General features: G+C 46.1%; 1 protein-coding gene across 1 annotated transcript in view; it reads right to left on the reverse strand.

Annotated features, from left to right (window-relative positions):
• Window positions 1-1,742: 1,742 nt before the first annotated feature.
• Window positions 1,743-20,376, reverse strand: part of LOC144266803 (transmembrane protein 151B-like) — a 36,603-nt gene continuing 17,969 nt past the window's right edge. Inside the window, exon 2 of the mRNA XM_077820326.1 lies at window positions 1,743-3,173. Within this exon, the coding sequence (XP_077676452.1) occupies window positions 1,743-3,173 (1,431 nt within the window). The remainder of the gene's footprint in view (window positions 3,174-20,376) is intronic.

Below are 20,376 nucleotides of genomic sequence, written 5' to 3' on the forward strand. Positions count from 1 at the left end.
GGCAGCTCTACCATGGTCTGGCAGCATAAAGGGGCCTTATGGGGAGAAGAAACAGCACCCCAAGGATATCTCTATATAAAGGGCCTCCTGGCCAGCATAGACCTAGCATAGAACTAGGGGGGGAGGGATAGCTCATGGGGGGAGGGATAGCTCAGTGGTTTGAGCATTGGCCTGCTAAACCCAGGGTTGTGAGTTCAATCCTTTAGGGGGCCGACAGGGCCATTTAGGGATCTGGGGCAAAAATTGGGGATTGGTCCTGCTTTGAGCAGGGGGTTGGACTAGATGACCTCCTGAAGTCCCTTCAAACCCTGATATTCTATGATTCTATGATACAGGCGCTGTGCCCCCAGCCCCTAATGTTGGGGCCATGGAGTGGGAGGCTGAGAATGGGGCAGGGGATGTAGCTTAATACACAGTGCTACAGCTATTCTTTGTTTCCCAGGGCCCATAGAAGGCATGGGAAACAGAGTTTAAGTTAGAGCAGCTCTGAGGTTGCTCTAACTTACACTGCGGCCTGTGGCAACCCCCAAACAGCCCCAGAATATGGGGAGGACAAAGGTGACAAAAGGCCACCTTGCCCCTTGGCCACCTCATTCCTGTGCCAGGTGTGGGAATGGAGTAACTGGGAGTCAGGGTCACAATGCTAAAAATGGTGGTGCCCACCAGCACTCAGTCTACAGTAGTGCCCCCAACATTGCTAACTGTGAAGAGTAGAACTGGGGCTAGCAACAGGAGGAAATGTTTATTGACAAGGCCCGGGAGTGTGATGGGGTAGGAGGAAAGGTGGGATGGAGCATGTTCTTTCCTTTTACTGGTAAACTTCAGTATTTTGGGGCTTGACCCTTCAGTGAAAGTTCTGGGTGTGCAGCACCTTTCAGTATCAGGCCCTTAGTTTATACAAATGTGTTAAACTTTAATCCATTAAACTTGTGCCTTGTAGATACCATTTTTTACTAGTACTAACTGGCTGTACCCAGAAAGCAAGGAAGAAACTTTGATTAGGCAAGATCCAGCACTCTTTAAAACCCTGGGAAGGAATGACGAGAACTTAGGGAGCAGAACTGAGACAGCCATAAAGGAAGACAGGCATGGACAGAGAAGAACAGGAGGAAGTGAAAGAGGGAGGGAGTAAATGAGAGAAGGAGGAGGGAAAGATAAACCTGGTCTGGTGGTAACAGCAGGTGACTGGGAATCTGCAGATTTGAATTCTGCTTCTGGCTCTGCCACTGACCTGCTGTGTGATCTTGGGTGAATAGCTTAACCTCCCTGGGCCTCAGTTTCCTGCCTTACAAGAGAGTTGGGAGGCTAAATGCATCAATGTTCGCAAAGCGCTTTGAGATCCTCAGGTGGAAATTGCTGTTGTAGTGCAAAGTATAATGACTGAAATGTGAGGGGAGGCTGGAGATGGGAATGAGAGGGGAGACAGAAACAGGGGAAGAAAGAAAAGGGTGACTGATGAGTGGAAGAAGGGTAGGAAAGAGGAAAAAAGAGAGGGGCACCTAATGATGGGGAAGTAATGGAAAGTGGCAGGAAGAGAAATGAGTAGCTGCTTGTCGGAGTGGACATATTTTCTTGCATTGGCAGGGAGGGGAATTAGAATCGGAGAGTTTGCCCTGTGGAGCCAGTGTGTGGTGGCACAGTCTTGAAGTTAACGGTTTCCCTGCTGATACCATCTCTGTCAAACAGCACTAGTGCAGTGGAGCTGTCCTGGGGAGGGAGGAGCCTAGAGCCATAAGGCCTGATCACAGAGATGTCTCCAGGCAGGATGAGCGCCGGATGTAGAAGCGCCTTCCCTCGTGCCCTTCAGATCTGTGCACAATTAACACTGGGAAAAAGCGGGCATCCTGGTAGGTGGGTGGGTTTTCATTGATGGCGAGCTGGCTAGAGTAAGAGCAACACTGTTCATCCTGGCAGCCACGGTCTGCAATGCTGCTGCTGCAACTCCTCCAGAGGCCTGTCCTGTGAGAACCATGAACCCGGCACAAAGAGAAGCGGCTGGTGTTGAGGGAGAGGTGTGAGTTTCCGCTGCCACTGTGGAAGGCGTAGCGGGAGAAGATGGAGGAGGTGCTGGAGGCCTGATTGCAGCGCTCACAGCCATGAGCTATTTCACTGTACCCACGCATGGAGTAGCCGTTGTACACAGGGGAGTCTGTCAGGTCCAGGAGCATGGCCTCCGAGTAGCTGGGGATCAGCTGTCGGTTGGTACAGATGTGCCATTCCAGCTCAGTGCTGTCCTGAGTGTTATCCCGGGGCATGCAATACCTATAAAGGGGCTCCTCTGCTATGCCGGGCACTGTGTACTCTAGGCCTAGGAGCTTCTCAATGCGGTAGTGCACATATGCAGTCCGATACTCTATGAGCACCCGCAGTGGCCAGGAGATCATCAAGACAGCTGCCACCCAGAAAGTGTAGTGGGACACATACCATGGGAGATGCTCTGGGTCCCCATAGGCCATCATAAGCTCTTTGAAGTCTATGTTTTTGAGCTGCATGCCTTCCCTGACCTCCATGTAGTCATCCAGCCCCTCAATTTCTGTGAAAAAGTGAGTCCTCTGGGTCAGGTAGGCGTTCTCTGACTCTGTGTTGGCAAAGCTGAAGCACTTGGTGAACTTCAGTTTTGTGGCTGTGTAGCATTCCAGGCCTAGCAGCTCCTTGGAAATGTCCTTGAATCCACAGTGAGAGTAGTCGAACTCAGCTTCAGCCACATGTGTGTTGACCCGCTCATGGTAGACCTGTGTGGTGGTATAGGCATCACCATTGCGGTACCGGGTCACCTGCCGGGTGCGTCGCACAAAGTGGTAGCTGATGGCCTTCCACCAAATACAGGGAGTGGCCTGCTGCATGTGGTTGATACGGTCATAGATGCTGTCCACATCCGCCTTGTACTGGAGTTCACTTTTGGCATGGCAGTGCCAACATTCCACCAGGTAGGCCACATACAGTATGGTGAGGAAGGCTAGGGGGATGTAGACATAGCCATCAGAGCACGGGCTATCATGGTAGATCATAGACTTGCCTTTGAAGGAGCTATCAAAGCTGAGCTTGGTGACTCGAGCTAGCTGACACCAGGCCACAGCACCCAGGCAGCCATACATAAGGACGGAAAGGAGGAGGCATTTCCAGTGGGATTCTCTGCACATGGAGGCACTCAAGGACTGCTTGACAGGGCGTTGCTGAGAAGCGAGAGAAAGAGTAATTTACGTCAGTGGCATCATTTTACATAATACATGACTCTTACTTTCAAGATTGTGTTTGTCTTAGCCACTGAATGCCTTAGGGCTAGCTTGGGCCTGTAGGCAGAGCCCTCAGTAAGGTGTGGTCTGCGTAAACTGCAGTCACAGGAGTAGCCCCATAAGGCATTATGCCTCAGAAATGTCTCTCCAAGGCACAACACCTTCCCTTTTCTCTCCTTGCTCCACAATGGGAGTAACATGGTGCTGGCCTGTACCAAAAGCAAATCTACTCCAGACCTCTCTCCTTCTGGTCAAACTAAAATCGCAGCCTGTCTCTCTGACATCTCCTTGAGGATGTCTAGCCGTCAGCTCAGGCCAAATATGGCTAAAACAGATCTTTCTTCCAAAATTCTCTCTGCTACCTCCTTTCACACCACCATTCTTCCTGTCACTCATGCCCATAACCCAGATGTCATCTTTGATTCAGACTTCTGTCTAGGTCCTCATATCCAGGTTTGTAGATTCTTTCTGCTTAACATCTCTAAGATATGGCCATTCCTATCCATACACACAGCTAAAACTCTCATCCAGTCTTCTCATCATCTCGCATCCCAATTACTGCCACATCCTTTTCTCTGACAAAGGCAATTGTGCCCTCTTCATATCCATTCAGAAGGCAAAGAAAATTTCCTATCCTGTATCTTTGACCATGTCACCCCTCTCTTTGTATCCCTTCATGGACTCCCTCTTCTCTTTTGTATCAAATGTAAGCTGCTTGTCTTCACTTTCAGGCCCTTCATGACAACATCCCACATAGTGTTTAATTTGTAATGAAAGAGGTGCCAGGGCTCAAGCAATTTTTTTACATTCACAACTGATGCAGCAAGCCCAGAGACACCGGGGCTATGAACTGCCAAGCCCAGAGGCACCGGGGCTATGAATTGCCAAGCCTAGAGGTGCCGGTGCTCAGCCCTGGCACATATTAAGCACTGTTCCCACCCTACCTATCATCTCTTATTCAGTACGGAAAAGTCATCTCCTGCCTCTGACCAGCCCAAGAGGCCAGCCTCTATCTGCCATTTGTTAAATTTCAAACAAGCACCTTTTGTGCTTCCTCCCCTGTTGCCCCTCATGCCTGGGAGGTGCTCTCTGTAACCACCTGCAAAGCGACCTCATTATCCTCCTTCAAATTCTTCCTTGAAACTACTGTGCTGCGATACCTACAAAAAACATGACAATGGTTAGGCTGCCAGTGTGCTGAGGCCAGTGTCGATCATGCCGACCAATATTGTCTCATTGTGTCCTTGTACTATCCTCATGTATTGAGGGGCAGAGTCAATGCTTCACCCATTCTCACCTCGCCCATGTGCTCAGGGGTGAGGATAAGCAGAGGCACAATACCTGCTCACTCCTCTGTGCTTGGGCCCCAGATCCGATAGCCCACACAAGGCACTTACTCTCTGTTACACCCCATAAGGACACATAGTCCAACCTCTGCCTTCATGTACATTCTGTGCAATCCCACTGAAATTGATAGGGTTGCACAGTGTATGAATGAGAAGACAATTTGGCTGCTGTCTTGGCCCTTACATTCTGCAACTGCTGAATTTCTGAATCCGCGCTCCGTTGCTGAGAAGCCTTGGGAGCACTCTTCTTTAGTGGTTTTCCACCCACTCATTCTGGCCATGCCCCAGAGTTGGCAGAGGACTGCCAGAGCAGCATGAAGCCAGAGGAATGTAAACCTGAACCAGGGCCTGTGCCTCCAGCAGCACGGAGCTGACTCACAGGTAATATCATAAATGATCTGGAGAAAGGGGTAAACAGTGAGGTGGCAAAGTTTGCAGACTGTTCAAGATAGTTAAGACCAAAGCAGACTGTGAAGAACTTCAAAAAGATCTCACAAAACTAAGTGATCGGGCAACAAAATGGCAAATGAAATGTAATGTGGATAAATGTAGAGTAATGCACACTGGAAAAAAATAATCCCAACTATACGTACAATATGATGGGGGCTAATTTAGCTACAACTAATCAGGAGAAAGATCTTGGAGTCATCGTGGATAGTTCTCTGAAGACGTCCACACAGTGTGCAGTGGCAGTCAAAAAAGCAAACGGGATGTTAGGAATCATTAAAAAAGGGAGTACTTGTGGCACCTTAGAGACTAACCAATTTATTTGAGCATAAGCTTTCGTGAGCTATAGCTCACTTCATCGGATGCATACTGTGGAAAGTGTAGAAGATCTTTTTATACACCCAAAGCATGAAAAAATACCTCCCTCTACCCCACTCTCCTGCTAATAGCTTATCTAAAGTGATCACTCTCCTTACAATGTGTATGATAATCAAGGTGGGCCATTTCCAGCACAAATCCAGGGTTTAACAAGAACGTCGGGGGGGGGGGGTAAGAAAAAACAAGGGGAAAAAGGTTACCTTGCATAATGACTTAGCCACTCCCAGTCTCTATCCAAGCCTAAGTTAATTGTATCCAATTTGCAAATGAATTCCAATTCAACAGTCTCTCACTGGAGTCTGGTGTTGAAGTTTTTTTGTTGTAATATCGCAACTTTCATGTCTGTAATCGCATGACCAGAGAGATTGAAGTGTTCTCTGACTGGTTTATGAATGTTATAATTCTTGACATCTGATTTGTGTCCATTTATTCTTTTACGTAAAGACTGTCCAGTTTGACCAATGTACATGGCAGAGGGGCATTGCTGGCACATGATGGCATATATCACATTGGTGGATGTGCAGGTGAACGAGCCTCTGATAGTGTGGCTGATGTTATTAGGCCCTAAGTGAGTTGTAGCTCACGAAAGCTTATGCTCAAATAAATTGGTTAGTCTCTAAAGTGCCACAAGTACTCCTCTTCTTTTTGCGAATACAGATTAACACGGCTGTTATTCTGAAACCTGTCATTAAAAAAGGGATAGAGAATAAAACGGAGAATATCTTATTGCCCTTATATAAATCCGTGGTACGCCCACATCTTGAATACTGCGTACAGATGTGGTCCCCTCATCTCAAAAAAGATATACTGGTATTAGAAAGGTTCAGAAAAGGGCAACTAAAATGAGTTTGGAACAGGTCCCATATGAGGAAAGATTAAAGAGGCTAGGACTTTTCAGCTTGGAAAAGAGGAGACTAAGGGGGGATATGATAGAGGTATATAAAATCATGAATGGTGTGGAGAAAGTGAATAAGGAAAAGTTATTTACTTGTTCCCATAATATAAGAACTAGGGGCCACCAAATGAAATTGATGGGCAACAGGTTTAAAACAAATAAAAGGAAGTTCTTCTTCACTCAGCACACAGTCAACCTGTGGAACTCCTTGCCTGAGGAGATTGTGAAGGCTCAGATTATAACAGGGTTTAAAAGAGAACTGGATAAATTCATGGAGGTTAAGTCCATTAATGGCTATTAACCAGGATGGGCAAGGAATGGTGTCCCTAGCCTCTGTTTATCAGAGGGTGAAGATGGATGGCAGGAGAGAGACCACTTGACCATTACCTGTTAGGTTCACTCCCTCTGGGGCACCTGGCATTGGCCACTGTCGGTAGACAGGATACTGGTCTGGATGGACCTTTGGTCTGACCCAGTATGGCCATTCTTATGTTCTTAAAAGCGACACCTACCAAATTATCAACACCATGTGTGCTGTAGCATTGTCTTGGAGGTCTCCCATCCAGAAACTGCCTAGATTATACCATGTTTACTTTCAGTTCTGACAGAATCACAGTTCCAGGTGGCATGGTAACAAGCTGAAAACAATATTGGCAAGAAGCAAAAAAAAGGGTTTAAGCTATGTAGCTAATGGTGTATATGTGAATAGTTAAAATCCAGCAGATCCCCCTGCTTTGAGGGCTCAAAAGGCAGGACACAGATCACAAATAAAAGAATTTACTCTTGTACACTCCCACCTGTGTTCCCTGAGAGGACAGGATTAGCATCCTCACCCTGATGATGTTGCAATGAACCTGTTGCAGGTCATGCTGTGCTGGGCTGTAATAAGAAACAAATCAAGCCAAGTAGCCAGAAACTGTAGCAACTGAGCGGTCTCTTTATAAAGAACAGCAGCAGCGAGAGTTCCAGCACCGGCTGGCTCCAGTGTACGGGCTGGGAGGAGCACACTCAGCAAGAGCCTTACACCTGATGTGTACGGTTGAGGAATATCTCTGTACTGGCCTCCCTCTTGCTACTGATGCCCTTTGGCCCCACTTTGTAGTAAGAGTGTTGTAGCAATAAAAACAGTGAAACACACCAAGATACATACACCATCTCTCTGCTTTTCCCCCACTGATGCAAAATGGAACTAATCCATCTCCCAAGGGGCCACCTCTAACATTCCAAACTTCTTCACAGCTTCCAACAGATGCCACAGTTTTAAAACAGCCTATCAGAGAAAAATTGCCTCCTTCTCCCCCTAAATGTGATGTTTCCCCCTAATATTGATTGTGTGAGGCCCACAACAGGCAAGATTCAGTTCTGGACCAGTGATGAGTTTAAGGTCCAATGCTTCATGACCCTGCAGAGCTAGAAATGGGAGCTTTATGCCATTTGCAAGTAGAGTTTGCCTTTTCCCGGTGGGACAGCAGCATTTGCTTTTAACTTTGCAAGGCTGAGGTTTGACTTTAAAGTTGTTCATTTTTAGGCACAGAAGAGCTATTTTAGGTCATTTTTAGAGGTCTTTGTGGTTTCCTTTGAGGCTGAGCCCCATACAGTTAGACTCATGGGGCTAGATTCTAATTTCATAGATTCTCATCTCACTCTGGTGTAAACTCAGAGTAACTCCAGTGATTTCAATGGAATTACACCAGTGTAAATCTAGAGTAACTGAGATCAGAATGCTTCCAGGAGGAAATTATGACAACCACTGGCAGTGTAAAGGGACCAAATTGATAAAAATGTAATTCACATCCTCTTTAAGGCCCCATTATGCTTCCATAGTGGTGTAAAGGGACCTTATTACAAATGTAAATCAGGCTCATTTTTCCTCATCTCCTTTAGGGAACTCTGAGGAGAGGAACAAAGTGGTTACAACCAGCACCCAGAACTCTGAACAATAACTGCAAAACAGCAGGAGCCATGTAGGTATATGATTGAGTCCAGATCCAGCTACTGAGGGTATGTCTATGTTGCAATGTAAGCCCAGGTTCTGACTCAGGTTCAAGCCTTAAGCCCTCTTCCATTGACATTCAAATCTCTCAGGCTTGGATCCAGGGTCCTAGGAGCCTGTGAGAGCAGAGGGTCTAAGCCCAAGTCAGAGCAGGACCCAGGGTTCGAGCCCTATCATTTTGCAGTGTAGATCCAACTGCCCTGGACTCAGGTTCTTGGAGTCCACCAAAAGTATCCACAACACTATGCGCAGACTTCATTTGTCCTCTCTCTCCCACGAATCATCAGTCGACTCCAGGGAAAAGGAAGCACCCCACCTTGTTCTAATACAACAGTTCAGCATTTTATTCTGACAGCCAATCTGCAAACAAACCTTTCGAGAACCTGCAGCGTTTGCCATGGATACTGACCAGAAGAAGTCCTTTACAAAGCATGCTGCATTGTGGTTACCGGAGCACAGATCGATTTTGGTTAATCTATTGTGTGAGGCCACGAGAGTTTAACCAAACAATTAATTTTATTAGTAAGAGTATCAGAAATGACCATGCATACCAGCAAACAGCAAAGAAGCTGGCGGTGCTGGAAATTTACCAAAGCGGTGATCAGTGCAGGGAATGGATTAAGTGGATTAAGACCAAATACCGGAAAACCAGGCATCACAAATGCGCCTCTGGCAACTCACCAGCATTGTACCTATTTTATGATGAGTTTGACCCTGTGTAGGGATTGCACTGAGCACTGGGCAATGAGCGGTGCACAATGACCTGGTCAGCTGGGATGATGCCCTGCTGGCCCCTGTAGCCAGCATGGGAATTGATTGGAGCCAGCAGCAGGCACCAAATGAGGCAAATGAAGTAACTCTGCTGATGAAACGAGCCCCAGAGGAGGCTTTGCTGCAGAAGCAACTGAGCACATCCTGGGGCCATACTTAGAGGAGCTTTTTGATGCCCCCCCGGCCCAGAGGAACAGCCCACCGTGGATCCAGCAGCAGAAATGGAAGAAGGAGAAGCTGCCCTGAAGCCTGGTAAGTTTCTGAGTCTATATGTGGATTTATTAATATAGGAACGAAAGGGATTTCGGCTCTATGAACCAATGCAAACCCTGGGAAGCAGTGTATATCTGCTAATGGTGGATTGCACGTCAGTGCCTTGCATCCCCCCTCCCCAACCCTGTGGAATTTCAAATGGAGACCAGGAAATACAAACAGTAAAACAAGCATGTAAAAGTGAGTTTTTACTGGGAAGCAGAGGCAGATTACAGTTTAGTGGGGCCCTGGGCCAGGACAAGTGGAGGACCCTCCCCACCCCTTCCACCTGCAGTCCCCTCACTCCTGGTGCTCCTGCCACGGAGTAGGGTCAGGGGGCGGCAGCTTTCCCTGCTCTGCCCCTCTGCCTGGCACTCCTGCCAGGGAGCAGGGTCAGGGCACAGGGACTTGCCCCCCTTCACCTGCCCGCCCAGCACTCCCGCTGTAGAGCAGGGACGGAGTGTGGGGGCTTGCCCAGCCGTGTCTATGGAGCGTCAGTGGTGTGAAGCAGCCCTCTGCCAATACACTGAAGTTCAATAAGGAACATTTTCTGTCTTTGAAATTCCAAGATGATTTTTTCTGGGCTCCTGCACTCAGCTATTTGAGACAGTAACCTTCTGAGTCTCATCCTATTCCAAGAGGAAAGACAAGCTGAAAGGCAAGCGGGAAGGCTCACTCTGGCTGCGCAGCTTGAGGACAGGGTAGTGGTGCAGGAGCAGGCATATGCTTCACAGTTCCTGGAACAGGAAAGGCAGTGAAGGGAGGACAATGGAGCACAACAGAGAGAATTGTTTGAGCAGCAGCTGTCTCGAATGGCTGCAAACGTAAAGGCTCCAAGGGCTTGCGTGCCCTCCGTGGTACCCTGGCCTGCATTCAGGAACAGCCTGGACAATTCCATGGCTGGGTAGGCCATGCATTTGGGCCCTATCAGTGGCTGGGATGGACATATGTGCCCCATGCAGTCTTCAGTGCTGAACCCCTCCCCCATGGACACCTCCACGTCCCTGCCCCAGCACCAAGTGAATGGCAAACGTGAAAGGAGAACGGTGGGCCGGGGGAAACACAACAGTGTGTGTATAGGGTGTCTTGTACATCATTTCACTGTTTGCACAAGTTGATGCTCTTGGATACTTTTAAAGCTTTCGGTGTTGCTGGTGTTATAGCGGGCTAATGGCAGCTAGCCTGCCAGGCAGTGGTTAATATTGGACTTTTCCACTAACTGTGTAAAAATAAAGGTTTTTTTTTTCATAAAGAATATTTATTGCCATCATTGCAACACATGAGATAATGTGTATTTCAAATAATAAAGATAAACAGAGGAGCAGGGACAAGTGGGACGTTGTATGCAAAACCCATGTCTCACTACAGCTATATATATACAGCAGCTATTTACATCAATCCATAGTGGTTTCTCCACACCACCCCATTACATAAACAGTTATGTCATTCAAAAGTACAATGCAGGGCAATCAATGCCCCCTCCCCAACAAGCACGTAGAGGTACTATTCTCCCTCTTCAGCTGGCCCATGGAATGTGGAAGCACAAAGCGTCCCTGACTTTTGTTGCCGGGGTACATCCAGCTCTAGCTGTGTTTGATGCACTCTCTGGCTGAGTGTACCAGTTCAGGGGGCCTTGCAGTCATAGGTTCATTCAGGGGCAAATGGCTCACCGCTGGCTTCACAACGATCGTGAAGAGCGCAGCAAGCCACAGAAATGCAGACAGCGTTGACGACACTGGCGTCCAAATAGGTCTGTAGATACCGCCAGCGGGATTTCAGTCTGCCATATACACATTCAGCCACCATTCTACACCTGCTAAGAATGTAATTAAACCTTCTTTTGCCAGGGCATCTGAGATCAGGGTATGGTTTCATCAGCCAAGGCAAAAGTGGGTACATGGCATTCCCCAGAATAACAGTGGGGATGGAACTTCATATACAATAATGTTGTGGTGGGAATAATGTCCCAGCTTGTCCATGAATATAGACTCTCTCAATCAGCAAAAAACCCTGACATCATAAACTTTTCCAGTGCAGCCAATACTGACATTCACAAATCAACCTCTGTGGACCATGAGGGCCCACATAACAATGGAGTAGTACCCTTTGTGGTTTATGTACTCATGTGCTCCATGATGAGGGCGAACCATGGGTACACGGGTCCCATCAGTGTCCCTGGCACAGTTTGGAAACCCCATTCTCTCAAAGCCAGCAATTACCTCAGGAATATTTTTTATACCTACCAACTTGTGGTAAACCACACACCCGATTGCCTCAGAAATCTCCACTGCCACTTACCCACTGTCGACTTTCCAATACCAAACTGATTGGCCACTGACTTGTAGCGGGATGGGGTAGCCATCTTCCAGATGATTATAGCAAGCTGCTTGTGGACAGGCATGGCCAGCCTCATGCATGTATCTTTACACTGTTGGGTCAGGGCAAGCTGCTCAGAAAGCTCCAGAAATACAGTTTTCTTTGTGTGAAAGTTCTGGACCCACTGCTGGTCATCCCAGGTCTCCATGATGATGTGACCCTAACAGTTTGTTCTTGTTGCCTTGCTTTAGAAGTGCTGGTCTATGGAGGGGATATCAGTGGCTATACCGAGTGTCATGAGCAGCATCAGCCAGTTCAAGTCTTCCATGTCTGTGTCCTCCTCCTCCTCCTGCTCTGTCATTATCTCTGTCAGGTACCTTTGGTGGGTCAGAAAACACTGCCGAGCTGCCCACCAGCGCCTCACATTTTGGGAAGGTGCTAGGAAGCCTGAGATACAGTTGGTTGGATTCATGTCTGCGTACTCCAATGTGGATTCCAGAGCTTAAGGTTTGGGCCCAGGTTAAAAAATTCTTAACCTAAATTTGGCAACAGGGCTGGCCTTCCCATGAGGTGAACTGAGGCGGCCGCCACAGGTGCCAGACTAGGCGGGAGGGGTACCACTAGGACCCAGAGTGTGGAAAATTGTGTCTGCTGCTGGTGCATATGTATTCTCTCTGCTCTAGGTGCACAGAGATGGTGGAGCGCTGTGCTGGAGGAAGGAGGGCACAAGAGACATAACAGGCAGGCACGAGAAAAGGTGAGAGGGAATAACAGAAAGCAGCAGGAGCTGCAGGAAGAGAGAGGAGGAGGAGCCTCTAATGTACCTCTCTAGCACCCCCAGGAGCCTGGACTGATTAACATCAGCTTCTCAGGGAGCTTCCTGTTTCCCGCTGCTTCCCTGAACCCACTTGAGGAGAACAGGCAGTCGACTGAAGTAGTAGGAGCCAGTTAGGACCTTAAGAAGCTGATATCTTCCCTCACTCAGACCCTGCTACCAGCCTGCTTATTTGTCCCCTTCAACTGAGTGTTGAGAGCCACTATAGCTGGCACAGAACAGCAGTCATGAATGAAAGAAGAAAACACCCCTTTGGGGCAGCATTCAGAAAAAGAAAGAAAGCACAGGAAGCTAGTTAGTCAGAGTGCAGGTGTCATAAATATAAAGGGAAGGGTAACCACCTTTCTGTATACAGTGCTATAAAATCTCTCCTGGCCAGAGGCAAAATCTTTTCACCTGTAAAGGGTTAAGAAACTAAGGTAATTTGGCTGGCACCTGACCCAAAATGACCAATGAGGGGACAAGACACTTTCAAATCTGGAGGGGGGGGGGAAGGCTTTTGTCTGGCTGTGTGATACCTTTGCCGGGAACAGATCAAGGATGCAAGCCCTCCAACTCCTGTAAAGTTAGTAAGTAATCTAGCTAGAAAATGCATTAGGTTTTCTTTATTTTGGCTTGTAAATTTGCTGTGCTGGAGTAAATGTGTATTCCTGTTTTTGTGTCTTTTTGTAATTTTAGGTTTTGCCTAGAGGGATTCTCTATGTTTTGAATCTGACTGCCTGTAAGATTATCTTCCATTCTGATCTTACGAAGTTGTTCTCTTATCTTTTTTTGTTCTTCTAATAAAGTTCTGATTTTTAAGAATCTGATTGGGTTTTGGGGTCTTAAAAATCGAAGGGGTTTGTGCTCATCTTGTTTATTCTCAAGCCTCCCCAGGAAAGCGCGTGTAAAGGCTTGGGGGGATATTTTGGGGAAATAGGAACTCCAAGTGGTCCTTTCCCGGTTCTTTGTTTAAATCACTTGGTGGTGGCAGCGTTTTACCTAATCCAAGGGCAAAGACTTTGTGCCTTGGGGAAGTTTTAATGTACTGAAATACCCAGAATGCTGCATACTGTTTTTGTTGCAAACTCTTCCAGTCTAATGTTCCAGCCACAATGGGTGCTACAAGAATAAAGGGCTGGAAAAATCTGGCTAGAAATCTGGCATGCCATGAGAAGGCAGCAAATCACCAGAGAGCATTCCATAGGTGGAAAGAGCTTGAGATGAGACTAAGGTTAAAGGCCACCAGAGATGATCAGCATCAAGAGAAGATTGCATCAGAGTCTCTTCACTGGCAAAATGTTCTGAAAAGGCTCATTGCCATTGTGAGAATGCTTGCTACCCAAAACCTAGCACTGCATGGCACTTCACATCAGCGGTATGTGCCAAATAATGGAAACTTCCTTAAAATTGTGGAGCTGATGGCTGAGTTTGATGCTGTACTCCAGGAGCATGTAAGAAGAGTCACCACCCAAGAAATGTACACACACCATTACCTTGGAAAAACAATTCAAAATGAGATCATACAGTTACTGGCAACAAAAGTCAAACAGAAGATTGTGGCAGATCTGAAGTCAGCAAGTTATTACTCTGTTATTCTGGACTGCACACCTGACATCAGCCATACGGAACAAATGGCTTTAATGGTGAGTTTTGTAACAACAACAGAACCTAGTGAAAATGTCCCTGCAATGGTGACTGTCAGAGAGCATTTTCTAGAATTTATTGACATTGATGATACTACAGGAGCTGGTATGACAAATGTGCTTCTTAAAAAGCTGGAAGATACGGGAATTGCGATAGCTGACATGAGAGGGCAGGGCTACGATAATGGTGCCAACATGAGAGGAAAGAACAGAGGAGTACAGACATGGATCCAAGAATTAAACCCTCGAGCTTTTTTGGTCCCATGCAGTTCTCATTCATTGAACTTGGTGGTCAGTGATGCAGCATCAGCTTCGAGTGAGGCTGCTGAATTTTTTAATGTAATTCAAAGCATCTATGTATTTTTCTCTGCATCAACTCATCAATGGCAAATTTTGAAGCAACATCTGGGAACCTCCTCTCTGACGCTGAAACCAGTGAGTGCCACACGATGGGAAAGTCGAGTGGAGACGAAAAAGCTTATCAAACACCAAATTGGGAAGATGGATGATGCCATAGTTGCCATTATGGAGGATAATGCTATGACAGGAATTGTTCGTGGGAGAACAGTGGCAGAGGGAATTGGAATCACCAGAAACGTACATAACTTCAAATTTCTGTGTGGCTTTGTGTTGTGGTATGACATACTGTTTGAAATAAATGTTGTAAGCAAGAGACTCCAAGGTATTGACCTTGATATATCTGGAGCAATGGAACAACTGGACAAAGCAAAGTCATACCTCCAGTCTTACCCGTCAGATGAGGATTTCAAAATGTTCTGAAGAGTGCACAGAAGTTGGCAGAGGAACTTCACACTGAAACTATTTTCCCACCCATTCGAGGATACAAGAGTCACCAAAAAAGAAGACATTTTGATTACGAGGCATGGGATAATCCCATAAGAGACCCCAAACAACAATTCAAAGTTGAATTCTTTAACCAGGTGCTAGATTGTGCAATACAGTCAGTTGAAGAACTTGCAGCTCAAGGAACACAGCGGTGTATTTGGGATGTTGTATGATATTCCAAAACTCCTCACTATACCTGAAGAAGACCTACAACAGCAATGCAGGGCCCTAGAGACAGTGTTGACACATGATGACATGCGCGATATTGATGCGAGTGACTTAGGTGATGAACTGAAAGCCCTTTCAAGATACAATTCAGCAAGATCAACTCCAAAGGTCGTACTGGAATATATGTGCACAAATAAGATGACCACTCTCTTTCCAAATGCTTTTGTTGCTCTGCGCATACTTCTAACACTTCCTGTAACAGTTGCGAGTGGAGAACGCAGCTTCTCCAAGCTGAAGTTAATAAAAACACATCTATGCTCCACAATGACACAGGAGAGGCTGGTCGGCCTTGCAACCATCTCAATAAAGCATGAGCTGGCCCAGACTGTGGACCTTCGGGAGGCAGTTCAAATCTTTTCAATCAAGAAACCACCACTTTGATTATTCAAACAGATAAAAATGCCAGTGTTTACTATGCAGACAAGAAAAGTTACATTTGCTGTTCAGGCATTTGAAAGTTAAGTGTTACCTAAAATTTTTGAACAAAGCCTTTTAAGTTGTTAGTTCTCCTTTATTGGGGTATCAGAGTAACAGCCGTGTTAGTCTGTATTCGCAAAAAGAAAAGGAGTACTTGTGGCACCTTAGAGACTAACCAATTTATTTGAGCATGAGCTTTCGTGAGCTACAGCTCACTTCATCGGATGCATACCGTGGAAACTGCAGCAGACTTTATATACACACAGAGAATATGAAACAATACCTCCTCCCACCCCACTGTCCTGCTGGTAATAGCTTATCTAAAGTGATCATCAAGTTGGGCCATTTCCAGCACAAATCCAGGTTTTCTCACCCTCCACCCCCCCACACAAATTCACTCTCCTGCTGGTGATAGCCCATCCAAAGTGACAACTCTACACAATGCGCATGATAATCAAGTTGGGCCATTTCCTGCACAAATCCAGGTTCTCTCACCCCCTCACCCCCCTCCCAAAAACCACACACACAAACTCACTATCCTGCTGGTAATAGCTCATCCAAAGTGACCACTCTCCCTACAATGTGCATGATAATCAAGGTGGGCCATTTCCAGCACAAATCCAGGTTTTCTCACCCCCCCCACCCCCATACACACACAAACTCACTCTCCTGCTGGTAATAGCTCATCCAAACTGACCACTCTCCAAGTTTAAATCCAAGTTAAACCAGAACATCTGGGGGGGGGGGTAGGAAAAAACAAGGGGAAATAGGCTACCTTGCATAATGACTTAGCCACTCCCAGTCTCTATTTAAGCCTAAATTAATAGTATCCAATTTGCAAATGAATTCCAATTCAACAGTTTCTCGCTGGAGTCTGGATTTGAAGTTTTTTTGTTTTAAGATAGCGACCTTCATGTCTGTGATTGCGTGACCAGAGAGATTGAAGTGTTCTCCGACTGGTTTATGAATGTTATAATTCTTGACATCTGATTTGTGTCCATTTATTCTTTTACGTAGAGACTGTCCAGTTTGACCAATGTAAATGGCAGAGGGGCACTGCTGGCACATGATGGCATATATCACATTGGTGGATGTGCAGGTGAACGAGCCTCTGATAGGTTTCAGAGTAACAGCCGTGTTAGTCTGTATTCGCAAAAAGAAAAGGAGTACTTGTGGCACCTTAGAGACTAACCAATTTATTTGAGCATGAGCTTTCATGAGCTACAGCTCATTAGGCCCTGTGATGGTGTCCCCTGAATAGATATGTGGGCACAGTTGGCAACGGGCTTTGTTGCAAGGATAAGTTCCTGGGTTAGTGGTTCTGTTGTGTGGTATGTGGTTGTTGGTGAGTATTTGCTTCATGTTGCGGGGCTGTCTGTAGGCAAGGACTGGCCTGTCTCCAAAGATTTGTGAGAGTGTTGGGTCATCCTTTAGGATAGGTTGTAGATCCTTAATAATGCGTTGGAGGGGTTTTAGTTGGGGGCTGAAGGTGACGGCTAGTGGTGTTCTGTTATTTTCTTTGTTAGGCCTGTCCTGTAGTAGGTAACTTCTGGGAACTCTTCTGGCTCTATCAGTCTGTTTCTTTACTTCCGCAGGTGGGTATTGTAGTTGTAAGAAAGCTTGGGGTAGGTAGCAGAGCAGTACCATGAGAGGAGTAGAAAAAGAAGAAGGCAGAATTGAGACCTTTCAGAGTTTTGGCCCAAGCAAGGGGGCATGGGGCTGTCATTTGAGCTCCCTGCCTCAGGTGCCAAAATGTTGTGGGCCGGCCCTGTTTGGCAATCACTGTATATGCTCAAGCCCTGAGTTCTCAAACCCAGAGTCCGCTGACTTGAGTCCCACTAACTTACATTGCAGTGCAGATGTACCCTGAGTCTTGTGAAATTCCCTCTAGCACCTACTTTTAAACCCTAATCCCATTATCACTCTACTGTGCATTTCTGAACAGCCCAACTTTTGGGCCCAGCAAAGCCCACAGCCCCAGACTCCCCTGATATGTGGGAACTATGGTGGGAACCTCATGAAGACTCTTAGACATCTTTTCTATATTTTAAAGTAAGTTTCTAGCCCTCTTCTTTGCGAGGGGACTGTAAACTTCTATAAACCAGTCTCTAGGCTTGGATTGAAGCAGCACCTGGGCTTTCCTTCTACAGCAGAAGGCCATGATGGAATTTCAGATCCACACTCACCTGCACACAGAGGCACTTTTTGTGTAAAAAGAGCCAGTTACATGTGAATTCTGGAGGAGATTTGCAAAACAGTGCAGGGGCTCCAGCCATCTATTGCAATGGAAGATGTGTAGCTAAATCCCCTGCACAGCTTTGCAAATCTCAGCTCTCCTCAGTAGGTCCAACACCTCTCCAAATCCCCAGGCTGGGCCTGAGCACAATGCAAGGGTGGACAAGGATTGTTTAAAGCTGGCTGTGATACCTGACAGCCTCATGTGTTCCCAGTGACACTGGAAATACCAGAATCACCAAAAAATGGCAGATATTCATGCTGTTTTGCAAACTCATTTTGCCCATCCCTACAGCCTGTCACTGTCTCTGTACCATTGCCCTTACATGCCAATGCCTCCACTGCAGCTCAGCTGTAATCCCCAATCATGCCTCCATCTCTTTCCTTGATTATCTACAATTCTGTTCTCTAGGGTCCACTCTCCACACACCAGCAGGTACAGAATGCTGCTGCCCCCCCCGCCCCCCCCCCCCGCAATCTCACAGGCACAAAGAAGTGCAACTATATCACTCCCATCCTCAAATATCGCTCCCCTGACTCCTCATTCACTTCAGAATCCAGTTCAAAATGGTCTTTGGGTTCAAAACCCTCCATGGAACTGCTCAGGAAACCTTGTCATTATTTCTCTCCCTTTGTTCACTGTCTTATTTCTTCTTTTTGCCCCTGCACCAATTCTCTCTGCAGCTGCCTTATATCTATCTCCTCCGCTGTTCATTTTATCTCAAATCCCAAATATATTTCCCCTTGCCTATACACCTTCATTTCTCCCTTCCTTTGGCATTATAATTATTTAATGTTGTAATTCTATTGGCATATGAGCATTTTGGCTCAGTTTGTATGAAAGATGTCAGATATAATAAAGAATAAAAACAACAATAATAGTAGTAAAGTATCGCCCACTCTCAAAATCTAATGAAGAAACACACCCCTCTTTCATACAAATTCATTATATATTAAACTACAGTCTATGAGTTTCATATGCTGTCATGACTTGTTTACTATCTGTTGGTGTGAAGCCTTTGGACCATTGCTTTATGTGATAGATGTTATTTAATTTGTTCCTGTGGTCATTAGAAAATAGTCTGGAAAGTCACAACCTGCAGATTAAGAACTGGAATTTCTGGTACATGTACCAAACAGGTGTTTCTAGGTTGGCACTTGAAGAGATTACCAGAGGTGGGGCAGGTGTGTAAGTCTACAATTAGGTTAATTTTCCCCTTCAGGACACACGTAGAGAATCCTGTGTGCAGTTTCATTTGTAAATCATGAAGTATCAAAGCCCCGACTTCCTGGGCAGTTGCCTTCAAAGACACTGTGGGGTGGCAGGTGCCCAAAATAAAGAGCAGCTATGGAATGGTTTTGGTTTCCCAGGCACGCCCAGTGTTTCATGTTCCTTGCTGAACTGCAGCTACAGCATGTTAGTCCTTTTGCTTCTTCAGCAGTAACTCAGTACCTGCCCCCAGCCCCACCCCCTTTTAAACAATATTTTGTGTTGTAACAAGCTTGGGGTCAGACTTTGGCTTTTACTCCTAGATACCAATGCTGGGTGAAGGAAGAGGAGAGTCTGAATAGACAAGCTGGCATATTTTTCCACTTGCCTATCAGGGATGGATTGTACTCTGTTGGCTAGAGCAAGGAACTGGGTACCAGGGCGCCTGGATTCTTTTCCTGATATCTACTGCCCTTGAGCAAGTAGTTAGGAGCCCGTTAAGATGTGCATTGTTACACTCATTCTGAATGTCTTCAGCAGAAATGTCTCTAGCATGGCCATGGATTCCAAAAGTATTGCTGTTGTCTCTTTAAAAATTACAGTCCAAAGATGAGATAGAAGTTAGAGGTTCAGGAAAAATATTTATTCCAGTCAGGAAATGTCTTTGTCACTCTGCTTCCTGAGAGTCTTGTGAGAGGTAAAGAGTTTTAATGGAGCTGCGTGATAGCCCAAAAGCATGCACTCATTTTCATATGCTAGTTGAGTGGTCAGAATCACTGACTTCTGACGAAAAAAGTAAAAATGTAGGACAATATTTTCAAAAGCTTTCACTGACTATGAGAGCCTCACTTTTTGGGTGCCCAACTAGAAACATTCTGGGCCTGATTTTCAGAGGTGCTGAGGATCCACAGCTGCCATTGACTTCACTTTGGAGGTAGGACCACGCATCACCTCTGAAAAGAAGGTCCACTGTGTGTCAAGTTGGTCATCCAAAATTAGCAGACAACTGAATATGCTGGCTCATGTGAAAATGTTGACCAAATGACCACATGACAGGTCCCAGCTAACAATGAGCTGGGATTTTTGTCATGTAAATAACAATCAAGGATAGTCTCAGTTATTCTTGGATATTTAAGGATATTCTGAGGCATCTAAAATATTTATGAATATTCCTGGCTTTGTAAGGATATTCTGGACCAGGGAGCTTCAGCTTCCATTAAAACTAAATGCAGATTCATAGAGTTTAAGGCCAGAAGGTATCATTAGATCACCTAGACTAACCTCCTATATATCACAGGCCATTACATTTCAACCAGTTACCTCTGTACTGAGCCCAATTGTGTTTGACT

The sequence above is a fragment of the Eretmochelys imbricata genome, chromosome 6 (assembly GCF_965152235.1).
Source record: "Eretmochelys imbricata isolate rEreImb1 chromosome 6, rEreImb1.hap1, whole genome shotgun sequence".
Classification (NCBI taxonomy): domain Eukaryota; kingdom Metazoa; phylum Chordata; order Testudines; family Cheloniidae; genus Eretmochelys; species Eretmochelys imbricata.